Source organism: Uranotaenia lowii, chromosome 3 (assembly GCF_029784155.1).
Source record: "Uranotaenia lowii strain MFRU-FL chromosome 3, ASM2978415v1, whole genome shotgun sequence".
NCBI classification, from domain to species: domain Eukaryota; kingdom Metazoa; phylum Arthropoda; class Insecta; order Diptera; family Culicidae; genus Uranotaenia; species Uranotaenia lowii.
The window spans coordinates 308,505,135-308,526,281 of NC_073693.1; the positions used below are offsets into that span (position 1 = coordinate 308,505,135).

The following is a 21,147-nucleotide window of genomic DNA, read 5'->3' on the forward strand; positions in this document are numbered from 1 at the left end:
AAAAATGTATAAATTTTCGAACTTTTGATTGCGTTTTTATTCTGCGTTGCTTATTTTGAGTACCGTTTAGAAATACTTTCTCCCTAAAACTGTAAAAAAAAAAAACATAACAATTCCAAAAGGAATTCCTTAATAATCTATTACAGGTACCTAAATAAGTTTTTTTGCTTATGAATAAAACCGACATTTAGCGTAGAATTTAGTGGCACTACAATTTTACGCCCACCTTTGTATATTGCTTTAATCAATTACGCTTCAGAACAGCTATCAGAATTCTACCTTTAGGTAATTTAAAATCAATTGGATTCTTACAAAAAAAAAATTGCACGCCATCCAGCGGGAAAAAAAATTATCAAACGATCATCGTCACTCCACGAATAGGCCTGCGCCTATATGCAACAACAACAAAAACATAAGAAGCAACGTAAAGCAACCCAAAAGCTATGGGAGCATTCGCACGCAATATCCATGCAGACCGACTATCGCCCTCCCATAGTTGTCGCTTGCTTTGCTAGGGCAAAAACAGAAAGCAACGATTTTCAATCAGCGTCGATAAGGTGAAAAGAGAATCGCAAAAAATTTCTGTCAGTCAGCAAAGCTGATGATGAGAATTTCGAAGACTTCATTGTCAACGCTAAGGAAGAGAGTGAAAATTTCGTTTGCCTGCTCGTCATAGATTGGGAATGTGCACAGGCAGAGAGTTTGGCTTGCTGAGAATGATGGTTTTACAAATGTAGCCATCATTAGTTCTCCTCCAATTTCGCAGCTCTGGCGGAAAGTGTTGAAAAATCAAGAAATGATGACCGAGAGTGGTAAAAATGGCTGGAGAAAGCACTGTACAGAAGCTGATGAGAAGTGTTTAGAGAAAACCCGCCTAGCCAAGAAAAACTACTGCTTAGTCTTCATTAGACCGCTGCGCGCTGTAAGCTTTGTATGGAAATTTTCAATTTTTACACCTCCCATAACTTTTTTTGGTTGTTTTGCTACCAAAAATAGCAATAAGAATGTTGAAAGCGATTCATCCAGTCCTGTATGAGCGCAACGAGTTTAAATTTTGTATGGAAATTTGTATGGAAAAAGAAAATTTTTCATTCAAAAATCGCCAGAGATGTAAAGAAAGCTTCATTAAAATACCATTATATGAAAAAAAAAAATCTTTGATTCTTGCAGTACAATTCATGTGAACAAAGTACAAATCTAACTTGTAGCCCAGAAATAAAAAAAATCGATGTCATACAAAATTTTTGTTTTCAAAATCTTTTTTTAATTTGAGCGTTTTTGACTGCATTTTTGAAAGCTGTGTAACAGTAGGATGTATATAAAAAATCTCAAAAAACCACTTTGCATAGCCAGGGAATTAATTGATTTATATAACCTTTGCAAAAATATTTCATGAAATTATTAAAAGCTCTAACAAGCAAAGTCTGCATTTTAAAAACTTTTCAATGGATACAGATTTTTGTTTTGAAATGGTTAGAACTTTTTCCATGAAATGCTTAACTGCTTGTCTTGTTGAAAAAATGAGGCTTCAGAATAGATTTCAAAAAATTAAAGACCAACTTCATTTCAAGCTTATTTTAATTTTCTGAATGATTTAATGTGCAAAAATTTCTTCTTCCTTACAAATTTCCATAAAAAATTGAAACGCGCTGCGCTAACTCAGGAATCAACCTAATCATCTCAACTTTTACACTGCTGCTTAGTGACCCAAATGGCATCGAAAAAACCTTTGGGAGCAAAAAGTTATGTTTTGCACCGGTCTAATGACCATATACACAAAAGATTGAATGCTAAGCAAAAATAGCATAAAATTCTGAAAAGGGCCAATGTCACCTGATGACCGTAGAATACCTATTTATGTCTTCCAGTAATTTCAGCTCGATCACAGTAGACATTTGAAAAATTCTATCGCAAGCTTGAAAAGAAAATTCAATTCTTCCCATCATTTGAACCAATCCCATTCAGGAAAATCCAGGTCCAGAAGAATTCCAAATTCAAGTGCAACTCCAAGGGACCGAACGAACTCGAAGGAAGTAAACATGTCCTACATCAGCTGCGAATGCGCCCAGGAAGATGGTCACCCATGCCCGGGGTTTGGCGGCGACTACGTGTGTCCCCACAGTCCTAGGAACCAATCTACTCCGAACGTGAGCTCCTTCTCGTCCTGCTCCTCCGGGGTTGATGGGGACTGCGAACTTTCAGGTTCCTCAACCGACACCCTGGAGGAACCGAGCGTCCGGGTCATCAATTTGTGTCGACTTTTTGAGGAAAAGATTAGAAGTTTAGAAAAGCTGACTGCCCCCGTTTCTAGGAGAGATTCCAAGGCTTCCAAGGTTTCCAAGGAATCGGGGTGAGTTTTTGGAGACCTAATTTGAAGGTTTAATTAAAAAAATTATATTCTAGTGAATCAATTGGAATAGAACCAAACAAATCCGATGCAACATTGGTTCCGCCAACGGAACAAGCTTCGGCGGAACAAAATATGGGGGAAGACGAAGAGCAGGAGGAGGACCCGCGCTACTTCAAGAGCCACACGAAAATCGTTTCGATCCCGAATGGAGTCAAAATCATAACGACCATTTTCTCGGACGACCAAACGGTCCGACTGAGCGATGAACAGAGCGCGGTTTATGAGACGTTGATCTATCCGGAGAGCGAAATCATTAATCGATTTCAGCAAGAGGTCAGCCTAAAGATGGAACAGGACCAGCGGCTTGTCGTTTGTCAGAAATTAAAGTCTGATTCAATCGAAAACAGGGAGGTGACAGTTTGAAAATGGTCAACATAAATAGAAAAATCAGTCAAACAAAAATCATAAAAGTCAATAAAACACAATCAAGTTTTTTTTTTCTAATTATTTTAACTGTTTTTATTTACTTCGAAATCGGTACACTTCGATTCACATTTTTCCATTTTATTTCGTCGGTTTTTACATAATAAATAATTTATTTACATTAGAAAATATCCTACTATACGATAAGTCCTTACGGCTTCTAGCTAACTAACTAACTGAGTAAAATATAGCTGGTGAGTGTGTAGGTAGAAGTATTGGTGCGTGTAACGAATGTTGTATGGGTGAGTGAGGTTGTGTGCAGTTGATACATTTAAGAAAGTTAAACAAAAAGAGGAACGATGAATGAAATGAGTTTGAGGCTTTGAGGAGCACGCTTAAACTTTTGGACAAAATTTAAGGCACTTTTAACGATTTTTGGAGCAGCTGGAAATGATTAGCACTATAATTGTATGTAATGCACTATTGAACCATTCCCATTCAAAGTTTAAGTAGGAAAATGTCAGGAAACTTTTTTTGTTAAAATAAGGCAGGTGATTGGAAAATCGAATGAAAATTCATAGACTGGAAAAAAAAAATCATTCACAGGATCAAAAACATAAAACCTTAAAATAGACTTAAACGGAAAATTAACATAAACTTCAGAAATCAAACATAATAATCTGGAGTTTGGTGATCAAACTTTTGATAAAAACAATTAAGACATCTCACTCGCTATAATTCAGTCAAAAACTGAAGCTTTTCAAACTTCAGACATTTCACTCGCTAGACTGCAGTCAGCAAAATAAAGTTCCCAGGCTTCAGACTTCAGACTTCGGACTTTAGGCTTCAGACCTCAAATTTCAGACTTAAAACTTTAGACTTCAGACTTCAGACTTCAGACTTTGATCTTAAGACTTCAGACTTCAGCCTTCAGACTTAAGACTTAAGACTTCAGACTTCAGACTTCAGATTTCAGACTTCAGACTTCAGATTTCAGACTTCAGACTTTAGACTTCAGACCTCAGACTTCAGACTTTAATCTTAAGACTTCAGACCTCAGACTAATGACTTAAGACTGCAGACTTCAGATTTCAGATTTCAGACTTCAGACTTCAGACTTCAAACTTAAGACTTCAGTCTTCATATTTTAGACTTCAGACTTTAGACGTCAGAACTCAGACTTTAAACTTCAGACTTCAGACTTCAGACTTAAATCTTAAGACTTCAGACCTCAGACTTCAGACTGCAAACTGCAAAGATCTCAGACATAAGACTGCAGACTTCAGAATACAGACTTCAGATTTCAGATTTCAATCTTCAGACTTCAGACTGCAGACTTCAGACTTCAAACTTCAGACTTTAGTCTTCATATTTTAGACTTCAGACTCCAGACGTCAGACTTTAAACTTTAGACTTCAGACCTCAGACTTCAGACTTAAATCTTAAGACTTCAGACCTCAGACTTCAGACTGCAAACTTCAGATTTCAGATTTCAGACTTCAGACTTTAGACTTCATATTTCAGATTTCAGATTTCAGACTTCAGATGTCAGACTTTTGACCTAAGACTTCAGACTTCCGACCTCAGACTTTAGACTTCAGACTTCACCCTTCAGATTTCAGATTTCTGACTCCAGACTTCAGACTTCAGACTTCAGACTTCAAACTTCAGACTTCAGACTTAAGACTTCAGACTTCAAACTTCAGACTTCAGTCTTCATATTCAAGACTTCAGGCTTCAGATGTCAGACTTCAGACTTAAGACTTCAGACTTCAAACTTCAGACTTCAGTCTTCATATTCAAGACTTCAGGCTTCAGACGTCAGACTTCAGACTTTAATCTTATGACTTCAGACCTCAGATGTAAGACTTCAAACTGCAGACTTCAGATTCCAGATTTCAGATTTCACACTACAGACTTCAGACTTCAGGCTTCTGACTTCAGAGTTCAGAGTTCAGCGTTCAGAGTTCAGAGTTAGATTTCAGACTTCAGATTTCAGACTTTAGACTTCAGACTTCAGACTTTCGACTTCACAATTCAAATTTTAGACTTCAGATTTTAAAAATTAAACTTTAGTCTTCAGACTTCAGACCTCAGACTAAAGACTTCAGACTTCGGACTTCAGACTTCTGACTTTAGATTTTTTTACTTCAAACGTAAAGACATCTGTCTTCAAACGTCAGACTTCAGACGTCAGATTTCAAACGTCGGATTTCAGACTTCAGACATAAGACGTTCAACCCCTGAATTCAGACGTCATAGTTCGGTCTTTTGACGTGAGATTTCAGATTTCAAACATAAGCTTCAGACATTAGACATCCGACTGAATATGTCAAATTTTCGATTTAATTCTTTCCAGACCAAAGACTTTAGACTGCAGACTTCAGAATTCGAAATTGAAGTATGAGATTTAAGATTTCAGACATCAGATTTGAGTCTAAGGATATCAGACATCAAATTTCAGATTAATGGCTTACATAACATTTTTCACATCTAATTTTAAATTTGAGACAAAATAGTTTTTCATCAGACATTGGACTTAAGATTAGAAATCAGAAATCAGAAATTAGAAATCAGAAATCAGAAATCAGAAATCAGAAATCAGAAATCAGAAATCAGAAATCAGAAATCAGAAATCAGAAATCAGAAATCAGAAATCAGAAATCAGAAATCAGAAATCAGAAATCAGAAATCAGAAATCAGAAATCAGAAATCAGAAATCAGAAATCAGAAATCAGAAATCAGAAATCAGAAATCAGAAATCAGAAATCAGAAAATCAGAAAAATCTGAAAAATCTGAAAAATCAAAAAAAAATCAGAAAAATCAAAAATATCTGAAAAATCAAAAAAATCTGAAAAATCCGAAAAATCCAAAACATTCGTTAAATCAGAAAAATTGAAAAAATCAAAAAAAATCAGAAAAATCAGAAAAATCAGAAAAATTGTAAAAATCAGACTAATCAATTAAATTCTGAAAAATCAGAAAAAACAGAAAAATCAGAAAAATCAAAAATATCAGAAAACAAAAAAAAATGAGAAAAATCCGAAAAATCATAAAAAATCAGAAAAATCAGAAAGATCCGAAAAATCCGTAAAACTGGAAAATCAGAAAAATCAAAAAAATCCGAAAACTCAGAAAAATAAGAAAAATGAAAAAAATCAAAGAAAATCAGGTAAATTAGAAAAGTCGGAAAAATCAGAAAAATCAGAAAAATCTGAAAAATCAGAAAAATCAGAAAAATCAGAAAAATCAGAAAAATCAGAAAAATCAGAAAAATCAGAAAAATCAGAAAGATCTAAAAAAATCAGAAAAATATGAAAAATATGAAAAATCAGAAAAATCAGAAAAGCAGAAAAATCAAAAAAATCAGAAAAATCAGAAAAAAATCAGAAATATAAAAAAAAAAACAAAAAAATCAAAAAAATCAGAAAAATCAGAAAAGCAGAAAAATTAAAAAAAATTCTGAAAAATCAGAAAAAAAAACTGAAAAATCAGAAAAAATCAGAAAAATCCGAAAAATCAGAAACCGAAAAATCAGAAAAATCAGAAAAGGCTGAAAAAATTAGAAAAATCATAAAAATCATAAAAATCATAAAAATCAGAAAATATCAGAAAAATTGGTACGATAAAATCAATCAGAAAATCAGAAAAATCAGAAAATTACTGAAAAATCAGCGAAATAAAAAAAAATCAGAAGAATCAGAAAAATCGGAAAATAAAAAAAATACGAGAACATAAAAATAAGGAAAATAAAAAAAAAATAAATAAATCAGAAAAATCAGATAAATCTGAAAAAAATCAGTAAATCTGAAAAACAAGAAAAATCAGAAAAATCAGAATAATCGGAAAAATCAGACAAATCAGACTAATCAGACAAGTAAGACAAATTAGACAAATCAGCAAAATCTAAAAAATCAGAAAAATAAGAAAAAATTCTAAGATACACATAAATCCAAAAAAAAAACCGGAAAAATCAGAAAAATCAGAAAAATCTAAAAAATCAAAAAAAAATCAGAAAAATCGGAAAAATCAGAAAAATAAGAAAAAAAAGATAAATGAGAAAAATCAGAAGAATGAAAAAAATAAAAAGAAAAATCTAAATAATCTGAAAAATCAGATAGGTTATAAGAAAAATCAAGAAAAATAGAAATATCAGAAAAATTAAAAACTAAAAATTCAGGAAAAAAACAAAAAAAAACTTTAAAATAGCCTTCAAATAAAAAAAAATCATGAAATTCAGGAATAAAAAAAATCACAAAAACCTGAGAAAAAGAGAAAAATCTGAGTCAAGAAATCAGAAAATTCAGAAAAATCAGCAAAATTAGTTAAATAAAAAAAATTAGTAAAATATAAAATCTGAAAAATCTGAAGAGCACAAAAATCATAAATATCGGATAAATCAGAAAAATCGAAAGAATCTGGAAAGTCAGCAAAATTGAAAAATTCCATGAAGCTTGGAAAAGTAATCCAGGAATGAGAAATATTTGAAAAACAGAAAAAAAAAACAAAAAAAAATTAAAATCCAAAAATTGAAAAAAACGGAGAAATAAGAAAAATTTAAAATTATAAAAAAAAATAAAATAACAATATTTTTGAAAAACAGAACACTTAAAAAATGTCAAAAGTCTGCAGAACAGAAACTTAAAAAAATCAGAAAAATCAGCAAAGTAAGAAAAATATGAAAAATTAGGTATCTCTGGATTTGAATATTAGTCAATGCAAAGATCATTTTTGTAGCTGAACGAAATTGAAAATCATTGAAAAAAATGATTGTTTAATACATTTTTTTCATGCAATTTAAAATTTTTATAATTAATATTTTTTAAGGCCTTGCCTCAGAATGATGTTCGAAAAATTTAAATTCAATATTAACAGAAAAATGTGTTAAGAGTCAAATAAATGAAAATTATCACTTAAATAAACTTCGTTGCTTTGTCACATTTTTTTTTAAATTTTAGAATCATTCAGCCAAAGTTAGCTACGACATTTAAAAATGTATAACTGTTTTTATACAATCACACTGAATCTAATTCAGAAGTTTAATTTCAGCAAGTGGAATTCAGATTTCAGATATTTAGAAGAAAAAGATATCAAATTCCCAATTTGTGTCTCATAAATCAAGTTTAAAATTTTTGTTTCTACCAGCGAGTTGATTTTTTTTTAACTAGTCATAAGAGAGATTAGATCGGTTTAAAACTCGTTTATTTTGGAGCGCTTCGTTTTGAAATCTGTTAAATAAAAGTCTTCCTCAGAAAGTTAGAATTTTGGGAAAAAAAATGTTTCTTCTTTCAAGGAATTAGTCACAAACATAATTGGAGATGGAAACTGGAACGGATTTTTTTTTCAAGAAGTGTGTCAAGGAAATGAGTTTCATCTGTTAGTATTAGCATTAGCGTTCGAGTTCGAGTTTGTTTGTTTGCTTGTTTGTGTGGGTTTAAATGCCCGTCGTTCGGACATTTCGAAAATGTTAAACAAGTGTCTTCGACTATACGTTTTATCTTCCAAGTTCTGAAATTTAGAGACTTCCTAAACTTTGAATTGGAACAGTTTTGTCAAAGATATCCATGCACAAAACTGTATATAGACTCCCTGTTTGTTTGTTGGTTTTTTCACTATTTTTCTACGATTTTAATAAGATTATATCCTATATCGCACACGCGTATGATTCGAATGATGGCCGGCGAGTTATGAAAACAAAATTAAACAAATAAAAAGGATTGAGGATGATTCGAAAAACTAAACGGATGAAATTGAACCTAAATGGCGACGAGTTTTTCCCGCCATTTTCTCTCACGCACACGTACCATTAACACTCTCTCAAACTCACATTAGAAATTGGGATCATAATCTCGATAGTATCGTCGTGAGTTGGTGGCGTAATGGCCTGTGGGAGGGAGGGGTGCATGATGGTAGGGCGGGTACATGGCCATCACCGGTGGCGGAGGTTCGTGCATCATGAAGGCTGCGGCCGCGTCGTGCAATCGCTGATGATGATGGCTATGACTATGTCCGTGGCTGTGCCCCGAGGGAGGATAGTGGGATCCCTTCAGCGGACTTCCGTAATCATCGTAGAAGTAGTCAGCGTTTGAGGCGTTTCCGCCGGCACCAGCCGCATTCCCGGGATGGCGCTGATGCGTCGAGCGCCAGCTGTCGTAGATGTTGGACGCACTGCTACCGTGCATGGAGTTGGAGAAACGCTAAAAGAGAGACCAACGATTAGAGCTTAACTGTTAAATCTTAAATTCAAAAATCTTACCTTCGGTTTCACATCATGTCCATGGTCGTCCCAGGCGTCATCCAGATTGTACAGATCCTCGGACCCGAAGTTGTCGATGCCGCCCATGTGGTTCTTGTTTAGCTCATTCAGCATGTCGGCCGTCAGCGGGGTGGGAGCCTTCTTCTTGGCTGCCTTTTGGCGATTGATTAGCTGAAAAAAGTGTAAGGAAACCACATAGAAATTAATTTGTTTTGGAATGCAATTAAAGTTATTAATCTTACCACAGTGACACCGAAAAGGATGACAAAGAGAAGTGAACCGACCCCGATGACGATAACGGCGATGGCCCACTGTGGCAGCAGCAGGTTTTCCTCTTCCGGCGCCGGCGTGGCGATGATCTGTTTCGGGATGACTGTGATAGGGAAGGTAAAAAATGGTAAATTTGTAAATAAACACTTTTAAAAATCTTCTCAAGATATTTATCAAATATAATAACAGTAGTAATATTCCTCACTCCCCAGAAACTTGAAGGACACATGAAACGCGCCTCCATGTGAGGAAAGTTCTTACGAACATGAATGAATGCTATCGAGAAGACCTAAGTTGCCTTAGACTAAATTTCGAAAGCTTCTGGCGAAAACTGTTAAGCTCATTATCACCAAAACTTTGTGTCCCGATCTGACAATTATACTAAACTAGCTGACCCGGCAAACTTTGTTAAGCCTGTTATTTTTGAGTATTTTTTTTATATTTTAGCACTGTTCCTTAGTCAGCCTTTCTTTTAAGTGTGTAAAAGCTAGTGGATACCTTTGTATCAGAAAAAAAAAAATTCAGAATTATGGTGTTATTCGAATTTCATTATTTTAAGTTCATTAAAAAACTGCTAATCGAATGGAAATATCATACATAAATTTACAATCAAAACCGGCAGTTCGTGACACAAAAACTCTCATACGATTTGCTCTAATAAGTTCGCTTACTTTTGTTTAGCGAACTTATTTTCTTGTTGAGGTAGCGTATAATAAAGTTCTGCTAATGATCAGTTCCGGTAACTTAAGAACGCTTAATCTTCCTATTCAAATACTTCTATCTGATAAAGTATTTTAAAAATGTTGAAGATTGATGTCAATAAAAAATGGGTCTATTTTGCTGGAGTCGTCAGAGTTGTATTTTGGATTTGTGTTAACCTTTGTATTTAAATACATTACAGTTTTCTTTAAACATGGTCGTCAGAATAGAAAAATTAAAAAATGTACCCGGATCATTTAAAGAATAATGAATATAAAAATTTTTTTTTATTTATTATTTCAAATGTCTTTTTTTGGACTTTGTATTAAATGCACTAATTGAATCTTATTGTGAATTTACAGAGCTGGGTTTGACAAATATTTAACAATTCAGAAAAAGTTACTTTTCATTTCATTTTAAAGCAACACTTTTCTAATCAATATAATGTTTGGAAATGTCTTCGAAATTTGTGTCATCATTATCTTTTTTTCAATTTTCTGTTAGGGATTGGTAAATTGCACTAAGAATTAAAGAATTTAGAAAAAAAAAGAATTTAAACTTTCTTGTATATAGATTATTTTTCTCTAAACAGGCAAACCCTGAATGAAAGCAAATCTATTTTGATTATTTGGAATAGAAATTAAAAAATAAAAAAAAATTACTTAAATTTATAGTTTATGATCGTAAGATAAGAAGCTGTAATCCAGACAGTTAAATTTAATTCTGAAATTTATTATTAATTTGAATCAATATTCTAAATTTGGCTTTATGAATCTAGATTTTCAGTTATATTAAAACGTTAATTCGAAAGCAAGATTTCCGTTGATCTTGATTTTATTTTTTTGATAAAATTTAAGTGTTTATATTCTTAAATTTACTTATGCTTGACAGATTGTTTATTTAGATCTTATATCTGATACGAAACTTATTTTGTATTTTTGTGTATTGGTTTGGATTTTTCTCCATACTCAAAAGTTCGAAATTTTAGGTGGCATGCTTTTTACTTAAAATTTAATTTTTATAATCTATCAAGTTTTTAGTGCTTGATGATATTATTGATTACGATCTTTTTGACTGACTTTTGAAACTGGAAGTTGGATCTAATATCAGGATAAAGTCCTATATAGCTAAAATTTTCAAAAGTTCAGTTTAACCACTTAGCATGAAAGGTAGTGTGGATTTTCCAATGTTTCCTAATCCTCCAATCCGTTTTTATGATAATGATTCAATTTACATGGGATCACAAAATTAATAACCTTCAATTCTCAAACTAACTGGATAAAATCAACGAAAAATAAATTAAGGTGATCTTTTACCAGTTATATGACTTTATATTGGTGTTACCAAAACTCATCAAAAATGATTTGATAATGAAATGTTTCAATTCAATCTCATTAAGTTGTTTTGAGTCTATTGGAAATTTTACAGCCATATTGCTTGAGTTGCTAAAAGTATATGACATTTCAAAAAAAATTAATGGTGAACGAACAAACATCTAAAAAAATCTTAGAATTGTCTTGATTCTGATGCAAAAAATTACAAATTTTGTCAATATTTTTCGTACAGGCTTTGCTATGCTTCGTAGTTGCGGAACCCCATAGGGAAAATCGCATCCAAGTATCCATTTTACTGGTGCCACGTGAAAAGTAACACTTACAACGAAAATGGGCGCCAAAACTTCCTAATGAGAGATGGATGCACATCAGTAAGCCTTGATTGCTTTTGGCGCCTTCCTAGTCTGGGTGGTTCGAATGGAAAAAAATTGAAATTGGGTGCCATGACTTTTATTTGATACGAATAAAAACTAAAAATTTATTTTCAAATTCCACAAAAACATTTTCTAAATTATCTCTCCGTTGTGTTATTCTTCGCGTGAAGACGAACACAACAAAAAAAATCGCATGCAAATCGGTTGATACAGTGAAGAGTTTTGCGTGTTCGCACATTTCTGTATGGGCTGTCTCTCTCCCTGTTTTATATATATAGATACAACACAAGTAGATATATCTACTTTTTTTTCATAATATCTTCCATGATAAGTAAGTTGACTTCGTTAATAAATTTTATACTCAAAATATGATTTTGATTTATCGGTTCAACATGTTTTGGAGTTTTCAAAAAATTAGATGTGCCTAAATGAAAAGTATTAAAAAGAGCTAATTCTACACGAAGAATTTTTTCCTTTACCAAATTATTCATGTTAGAGCACTGCTGATATTCATTTAACAAACGTGCTCCAGATAATAATAATAATAACAATAATGGTGATGTGGTCATCAATAAATCTCAAATCATATGGTGAAGTAGATTTTAAGATCAATTTACTTAGTAAATTGTTGCCTTTTTATGATTTCCTTTATGAAATATTCAGTATTGTCCAAAACGTGAAATTTCCATCAATGATTGTTCCAATTCAAATGACATTAGAATCTCAAATTGTATACATAGATCTATAGATTTATTAGCATACTCCGTCAGTCGGGACCTTTTTTCCATTCGGCAGAAAACAACACAAATTGAAAACCTTAGCAACATACTTTGCTATACGAAGAAAAGTTGGAGTAGGCTGAAATTCCTATGTTGAAAATAAAACATAAACAAAATTTTCTGCGTGGTCATAGAAATGCAAGTTCAAATACGAACTTTTGTAGTTAAGACGCGAACCCACGATTGATGGAAAGAATGTTCAGAGTTTCCTCAGTACCTCAATGCTTGAAATTTCCTTCTAGTAAGAACTTTCTCCAGGAGGTGGTGCTGAAATACATGTCCTTGCTGAGGTATATGAAGCATGCTAAGAGTTACCAATGTTGATTATAATATGTTTGTATTTATGTTAAGCATGGCCGTAGGAAGAACTGCTTCGAGGGATGGGGGCTGAACTTTTGGTGACTGTTATTTCTCTATTATTTTTTAGGCTGGAACAAATATCAATTTCTTCTTTTGACACCCCCCCCCTCCCCTCCCCTCTCTTCGAAATTTCCAAAAAACCCGAAGGGAAATTAAATTTGAAGTAATTTATGAAAATTTCGATAAAACACTCCAATATCTGAAAGATTACAAAACCAAAAGACAAATTTAAGAAAATGGGAGTTTTTTCCACGTTTTGTTTTCTTGGTTTGATTGAGTTATTTGAGAAAAATTCACTTGATTTATAGGTTTTGTGCTACGATAAAGTATGCAATTTTGTTGCATACAAGCTTCCGTGCAATTTATTCCAATTTATTTGTTTTGCGTATAGTATTAGACACTCAATCGGGTCTCTTTCTCTCTTCCCGGTCCGAATAAAATGGGACTTCAACATCTCGTATAGAGCTACAGCTCGACTGAGCTAGTCTCGCGGTAAGGTGACTCGGACGATTTGAGTTCGATTCTCGGTCAGGACAATTTTTTTTCATTTACCTTGAATTGATCCTGATTGTATATTTTGCTTGTTGTAGGCGTAATAAAAACGTAAATTCATTATTGAAATCAAGTCATTATAGCTATTTCGCCTCCACTTTTGCAGCTATATCCTATCTTGGTAATTTAAATACGATTATTTCTTCTAGCTTTTTATATCCCTGTTGTCTCTGCGGTAGACCTAGTTAAATGTTCGTTGGGCAAATGAAAGGTGTTGGGAACAAGCAACACAATCTCACTGTATAATTTTGAGGAACTCCTACTCTTAAATGAACCAATAACGACGCCGGCCAAGTCCATGTAGTCGATAGGAGGAGAGAAAGTGCAGCACATGTAAAAATATGTTTAGCGGAGGTCGGCTGTACGCCATCCCTCCACAGATTTCCACGCTTAATGTTCGGGGAAAAGTCAATATGGCATGGAAAAGCACCTTGGCAGGCGATAGAACCACTTGAATCCTAATATCCTAAACCTCCTCAGTTTCCTTTTGAAACTCCTGTAAGCCCAGGGGCCATAAGAAATACATGATGATATGTTTGGATTGATTATATCGAATGATTTCAAATACACTTAACATATGCTAATCGAACGTTATTCAGTTTCTGATGATTGATCAGTTTAATGATTATTTTTATTGTCCCTAGCTAAACTCGGCTTCATATCATTGGATATCAAAATGTTGTGATGTGATTAGATTGATCATTGATGATGATGATGAGTTCATTACTTCTTAACTCTTTTAATTTCTAACGAAACTTCGCAATAAATTAATACGCGTGATGTTCGAATGGTTTTAAGATTAATCGATCGATGGGAAAATAGATATATCCTTTTGAAAATTGTATTCAAAGCTTCGATGGAATGTCGATATATTATTTTTAATAGAATTATAGAAAAAAATCAGATTTTAATACTCTTACATATTTTTAAGTACTACACCTAGAATCATCCAAAAAAAATTCAAAACCTTGCGCCTAACAAAATCTGTAAAATGATAAGCTTTTCAAGCTTTAAATTAAGCAAATCTAGTGGACACTTTTAAAGAAAGCTCCTAAATATATGCTGCTAGCAATTAAACTTGATTTCAAGTTTTTACTATAAACGAAAATTTTTGAATTTTTAAATTTTTGAAACAATTATTTCCATTTGAAAATTGTCAAGTCAAGCATGTTAAGTTAAAAAAAAGAACATGTTATATTAAATTTAAACTTAATACCAATTTTCATAAAATATAATCATCAAAATGAAAACTACATATCTTTATTTGTTGAATACGCAGGTTTCAGTGGTGGCATAGAGTTATCTATATTCATGTTTCGTCTGTGAGGTCATTAGGATACAACAATATTTATTAGCGATAGCTAATTGTCACTTTCCACTTCTCGTAATCCCTAACCGGGACAGTACTCATTTCTCAGCAGTACTTCGATATTCTTACCCTGAATACCTGGCAGCACTGTTGTGCTACCACGAACCCAATTTGTGTTGTCTCGCTTAACCGTGTGATGATGTAAACATTTGTACTGTCATCATCATCACCATCCTATTGTTCTCTGCCATCATCAAGTGCGAATTGGAGATAGAGAACAGAACCAAAACAAACTGTTCTGCTTCTTCGATGGCGGTTGCTGCCGATCCACAACCGGAAGAAAAATGTAAGTTTCAACATATATTAAATTTATATTACACTAAATTTGAACTTATTACCTATTTTCATAAAAAATATAATCACCAAAAGGAAAACTACTTATTTTAATTTTATCTTCATTTTTGATTGGAACAAAGAAAAATAGTAAACAGATGAAAAATACCATTTGAGCGGCTATTCAATGAACGCTTGAGTTCTTTTACATGGAATTTTTTTTTAAAACATAACTTCCATGAATAACACCTTGAATCATTAAAATGGTGAGAAAAATATTGAGTATTATATTATAGAGCTGTTAGCAAATAAATAATGAAATTGAAAGCGTCATTTTAAAACTTATTGTACAGGATGTTTAAATTTTTTTATTACAACTTAAAACCACGTTATTTTAAATACAATTGATCAAAATTAACAAGTTTTTATTGGAAAAGAGAGGCAAATCAATAATAATTGTTGAACAACACTAACGACGACCGAACTCTACGATGTTTACACCGCGGCAATTGAACAGGACTGACGAACGTCAATTCGCTATGGTAGTTATTAAGCAAACACTAGCGACACCATTAGTGGTATGAATAAGGTTTAGCAATTGCTTCGGTAGCTTTTACTTTGCTCGAAATCAAGCAAAGCAAAAGCCCAAAGCATTTGCTTAGTTTGGTATGAATAAACATTTGCTTAGCAGATGTGTACTAAAGTCTTAGAACATAGCTTTTGCTTCGAAAAAAAGAGCTATCCAACTAGCAGAATCTGAAATTTTCTAAAGTAAAATGAAAGAAGACGATCAAAAAATTGAAAAGTACGACTAAAATAGCCATGAAATCGACGGTGCGGGTGGTGGGTGTAAGAACGAACGGAAAAATTTAAGTCAATACATGCTCGTATGTTGATGTTTAAAGAAAATTGAATATTGACAAACAAAAAATGGCCTAGCTTTTTAACATTTATCATAAGCTCTCCCACACGTTTTCGGATTGGGATAATCCAATATATAAAAAAAGGCAATAGGCGCGCATCTTAAGTTAGATGTTTTTTTTTTAATCTTTGAATTATAAAAAAATCATATAAATTTGGGAGATCGGAATTATGTTTTAAATTATTACAACTTTCTTCCAACTTCAAGCCAATTGGGACTTCTTCCACTGTAGCCGGATTTTTTTAATTTGAAATATTTACTTATTGATTTGTGTTGTTTCATCTTAGACGAATCATTTCATACAACGACAGGAATATGAAAAAAGTTGGGTTATCACTTCGACTGTTCTTTATCTATGTTGAAAATGCCTTTTTAAATTGTATTGAAGTGTAATATTGCTCATTTTATAAATTCAAGACGTTGTTGAAGAATTTGTTTATTGGAAAAGTCTGCTACCAAGCATGCTTAGAAAATAAAGTAATTGCTAGGAGATTTCTCGAGCGATTGCTTCAGATTTGGGCTTTATTCATACCAAACTAGCTTGTACTAAAAGTAAAAGCTCCTGACTGAGAAAACAGCTGTCAGAAAAAACTTTATTCATATCAACCGAAGCAATTGCTTTCTGCGACTGCTCGAATGCTCGATTTAGTTTAGCAAAAGCAATTGCTAGGGTTTTTTCATACCACCTCATGTCCTCCATAGAAAAGTTTAGGTTGGTTAGGGAGCTTTTGGAAAGCTTTTGAAAACGGTCATACATTTGTCCTAAATTCAAAACGTCAAACATTTACCTGGCATCGACGATTGTTCTAGATTCGACGAAGAGTGTATTAGTTGTGTTTACTGGAACTGTTGCCAGTTGAACAGATCGCAAATCATAAGTGAAGTGTTGCCAAAATGACGGATGGATAATCCAAGCATATTTCTATTTGACCTTTATACATGACTTGGCGAGAATAAATGTGATTATACTATCAGTTTCCGATACAAATAGTACCTATTGTATTTTTTATGATATCACAACAGGTTATCGGCAGAGTGTTTAACTGGCTGTAGCTTCATTTCAATTCCTCGTGTAAAAATTGATTTTTGGATTGCGATGACGAACTCAGTGTTTGAAGGGTGCATCGCAGTAGGCGGAGCTGGTGGTCAACCAGCCATTAATCAGTCAACTTATTTAACATTAAAATATCAACTCATCTGAAAAAAAAAATCAATATGATTTCAAAGTTTTAGATATAATTTTCTACATACTGTATTGGTAGAGCTAGGAATTTCTGTAGGAAACATTAGAAGCATAGAGGATATAGGACGAAATCATCACCCGCAATGCTGGCCTAGCATTTCCCAGGGTCCCTTCCCGAAATTATCTGTTACAAACCTGGGCTCTATGGGTGGACCATAGAGATCTCTACATTTACTTGTTAAGTAAACGTTTAGTCACTAAAGTGACTATAATTCACACAGTCAACATTCTGTGGGGGCTGGTTTTTCAGTTTAAGAGATTTAGTAATCGGACCAACGAACTGAAAGACTTTACCTTCTTCTAAAACTACAGGTCAGAAAGTATAACATAATCTTGAGAGAGAAATTGCAACTTCATAAAACTGTAGTTTCATAAAACGGATAGTTGCTAATTAGCGCCAACCGAAGTTTTAGGTGACTGTTCATGCAAATACGAGAAAATAGAAAAATCGCATTGATTGTCATTTAGACATGAATTTTGCAAACTCCCAAAACTAATCGGTCAAATGGACCCAATTAGGAGGGTATTTGGGTATTAGCAATGTTTCTATGATGGTTTGGTGCCCCTCCCTTCTTCCAGTGGAGAAATAGGAACAGGGAGGGGGTTCCCATATATATATATATATTTTTTTTTCATAGCTCGAACACTTATCGGGTAAATGGAACCAAATTCAGCATGGAGGGATATGTTTCTATGATTATTTGGCAATCTCCTTCTTTTCAGTAGGGAGAAAGGAAGAATGAGGGAGTTTCCCGTGGAAATTTTTGCTCATCTCGAGAACCAATCAAGCAAATGGAACTAAATTTTATTCGGAAGATAATTGGGAAAGTAAAATGTTTCTGAGATGATTTAGCACCACTCTCTCCTTCTAACGGGAAGATACAAAGTGTCAAGTTGAGCTCCTATGGAATATTTAGCGAAACCCTAGTCTAGAAAACAGAACCGAGTTTAGCAGATGATGATATTTGGGTACCAAAATGTTTCTATGACTATTTGATAGCCTCCCCTTAATTCCAGGAAGGAAATAGAAAGGGAGGAGAGGTTCTCTCATACAATTTTTTGAACAACTCGAGATCTAACAAATTAAACCAAATTTGGCATATAAAAGCTAAAATAAACCAAATAAAGAATAAAGGTTTTTTAGTACAAAAAGTGTTACTATGATTATCTTGCACCCCTCCCTCATCTCTTGTTAGTTGCAACATACAAAAGGGATAGAGATAACTCGATAACTAATCAAGCAAATGAACACCAATTTGGCGTGGGAATGGTTACGAGGGATGCTTTTATGATTATTCAAGACCTTTCTTCTCTTTTCCAGTGGGAAGCAGGAACAGGATGAAAGAGGCTCCCATACATTTAATGTCATATCTCAAGAGCTCTTAAGGCAAATGAAATCATGTTTGGTATAATTGAAGTCCCCACCTGACTAACATTGGATAATTTCCATAAAAATATTTGTTGTGCAACTCAAAAACTAATCAAACAAATTTTGTTGTAAAGCTTAGACAGTCATTAGAAAAGGGATAGCAAAATTGCCAAAAAAGTTTGCCAATTTCAAACTCAAATTGAAGCACTTATTTAAAAGAGATTGCATCTGAATGATGTCAAAATTTAGTTTTAAATAATTTAATAATAAATAAATTTAATAATTTAATAAATTTTCCAAAACTTCATTAATTTTAAGAAAGTGTAGCAAAGCACAGTACACAGAAAAAAAATTTGACTATTACGTGTCACAGAAAACTGCAACCTTTGAAATAAATCACCTGAAATTAACAAAACATGTAATTTCAAATTGTTTTCCTTGAAAGTTAATAAAGATTCGTTTATTATTACAGCAAATGTCCTGTAAAAAAAGTTTCACACGAAAAATTAAATGTCACGTAATCATGTTTTCGACCTGTAAAATTACGGTAAATGTCCTGCTCCTTTTTGTTACAGGACATTTGCGTAATTCTACAGGAAATAATTTTTGCTGTGTAGGTCATCTATATGAATTGCTGTATTTTTTTTAAATATTTGAAAATTCGAAAGAGCGTGTTTGTTCCAAGTGGCTAAAAATTCCCTCAACTACTGTGATTTCAGCTATTGGATCTTATTCGTTTTTCGCTGTTTATTTGATGATGACCGTACAAAGAAAAATCTAAGTGGGCTGTCAGTTTTTCCAACTATTTGCAATTAATTTTAACTTTTTCAATTACAACCTGTGAAAGGTTTTGACTCAAATATTTAATCAGCGAAAATTGGGGGTTGAAAAGAATCTATAGAAATTTTTTGAATGAAGAACAAATAAAATAATTTCTCATAAATTTCAAAGCTTTACCCTCAATCTTTTTTTGGAGCTCCAACGTATCGATAAGAAATTTTGAGCCTAAAAGCATTTTTGGCACCGTTTCTTGCAATTTTGGATTTGTAGAATTTTTATATTGAAATGTCCATTACTTACATTAAAACAACAATTCATACGGTTAAGAATAATCCTGAACATCGATTCGAGCTCTAAAATATTGTGTGCCAAAGTTCAGGTTGTTCGTTTCAAATAAATTAATTGTAAAGAAAAGTTCAAGCTGTTTAATCAATCAACGTGCTAATGTGCTTAAAATATACTGAAACTTTTAGAAGTAACCTTAACATTGTTTCTTTCCTGATATCTTTTCAATTTTAAATAAAATATACTCTCAATGTAAAAACTGGAGGTCCTGACTCTTGGTAAATCATTTCTGCTAGTTAAAGTAATTAAAACTGATCAATATTCGTATTGCAAGTTTCATTCTTTTTTGAGTGCCTTATTCGCTCAATTTTAGGCATGAACTTAAACTTAACTAATTAAATATTTCATGTCACACTCTGTGATAAAACTTAACTCGCTACAAAAAAAGTAATATTCTCTGGTATTTTGGAAAATTTGGACAGCGTGATTCATGATTTATATCATTTACCTCAATTAAATCTTAAGTGGTTATAACAGTAGAGCTTTCAAGCAGTTGAAGCTGTTTCTGATAGCTCATTTTCTTAAAATAAATAGAACGGAAGAAATTAAGATAGAGAAGATTAGTATATTTGCTAGCTGAAATGATTGCTTTTTTAGCATTGAGAGTTTAAACTGTTATGAAGACGACAAAACACTTTTTATTCGTTTACTGCACGAACTATCGCACTGGACTTGTGTTTAAAAATACATCAATTAAAGTGCTTCCATCCAATATAAATGGCGAATCGAGTGTATTATGACATAAAATAGAAGTGTTTAAGTTTTTAAAGAATAAACAATATAACAAAAAAAACCTAATATTGCACAGTGGGAAGAAAGACTGAGACCTTTTATGAAAATGCAGCTTTAGCCTTTTGGAATGGATTTTAATAAAACTCAGACTACTTGTATAATGAAGTTTCAAATGAAATTCAAATGTAAGGGGTCTTCCAACTCACCACTAAAATCCGTTGACACGGGATCCACCTTAAACTTGCCCAACAGGAACACCTCCTTCACTCGTGGCACTGCCGCCTGCACAATCGGTTCCCTCGGCACGCTATCCAAGTCCTCTCCTTCGTCCTCCGCATCTGTACCCAGTGGCTCCGGTGTCGTCGTCGGCAACGGAGCTGGCGTCAACGCCTCATGGAACAGCTTCTTAATCTCCAGGGTACTAACATCCCGCGTTAGATCTTTCAGCTCCACGAAGTAGTCGACTAGCACGCTACCCTTGCTGAAGCTATCAATCCGTACTTTTTTGTACCACTTGCTAAGGTTCTGAGCCTTGCTGTAGACTTCGTTCAGTTGAGCTTCGACGTCTTTAGCTAGTTGCTTCCATTCGTCGGTGTTGTGGTCTAGCAGTTCCGGGACCCACTTGACACCGTCGACGATTCGTATTGTTCCGGCAAGGTCACACTCCGAATGGCATAGTCCCGGTTCCGTTGGTCTGAAATGACGAATTTCTTCAG

General features: G+C 33.4%; 3 protein-coding genes across 4 annotated transcripts in view; 1 reads left to right on the plus strand and 2 right to left on the minus strand.

Annotated features, from left to right (window-relative positions):
* Positions 1 to 21,147, minus strand: part of LOC129756339 (location of vulva defective 1) — a 760,372-nt gene that overhangs the window by 320,298 nt on the left and 418,927 nt on the right. The gene's annotated exons all lie outside the window — the stretch shown is intronic.
* Positions 1,913 to 2,828, plus strand: LOC129756344 (uncharacterized). The gene is made up of 2 exons (XM_055753203.1): positions 1,913 to 2,350; positions 2,404 to 2,828. The coding sequence occupies exons 1-2, from the start codon at positions 2,040 to 2,042 to the stop codon at positions 2,771 to 2,773; spliced, it is 681 nt and encodes a 226-aa protein (XP_055609178.1). The 5' UTR covers positions 1,913 to 2,039; the 3' UTR covers positions 2,774 to 2,828.
* The window catches only part of LOC129753710 (mucin-2-like), a 159,214-nt gene continuing 146,237 nt past the window's right edge, over positions 8,171 to 21,147 (minus strand). The window contains exons 7-10 of the mRNA XM_055749555.1: positions 20,638 to 21,125; positions 9,273 to 9,403; positions 9,031 to 9,201; positions 8,171 to 8,971 (exon numbers count right to left, since the gene is read on the minus strand). Of these exons, the coding sequence (XP_055605530.1) occupies positions 8,603 to 8,971; positions 9,031 to 9,201; positions 9,273 to 9,403; positions 20,638 to 21,125 (1,159 nt within the window). The 3' untranslated portion in view covers positions 8,171 to 8,602. The remainder of the gene's footprint in view (positions 8,972 to 9,030; positions 9,202 to 9,272; positions 9,404 to 20,637; positions 21,126 to 21,147) is intronic.

What these genes read in the sequence shown, in the direction of transcription:
- LOC129756344 (XM_055753203.1), top strand. Translation starts at nt 2,040, where the DNA reads ATGTCCTACATCAGCTGCGAATGCGCCCAGGAAGATGGTCACCCATGC. An exon ending in AAGGTTTCCAAGGAATCGGG is followed by an intron (nt 2,351 to 2,403) that starts GTGAGTTTTTGG and finishes ATTATATTCTAG; the next exon opens with TGAATCAATTGGAATAGAAC.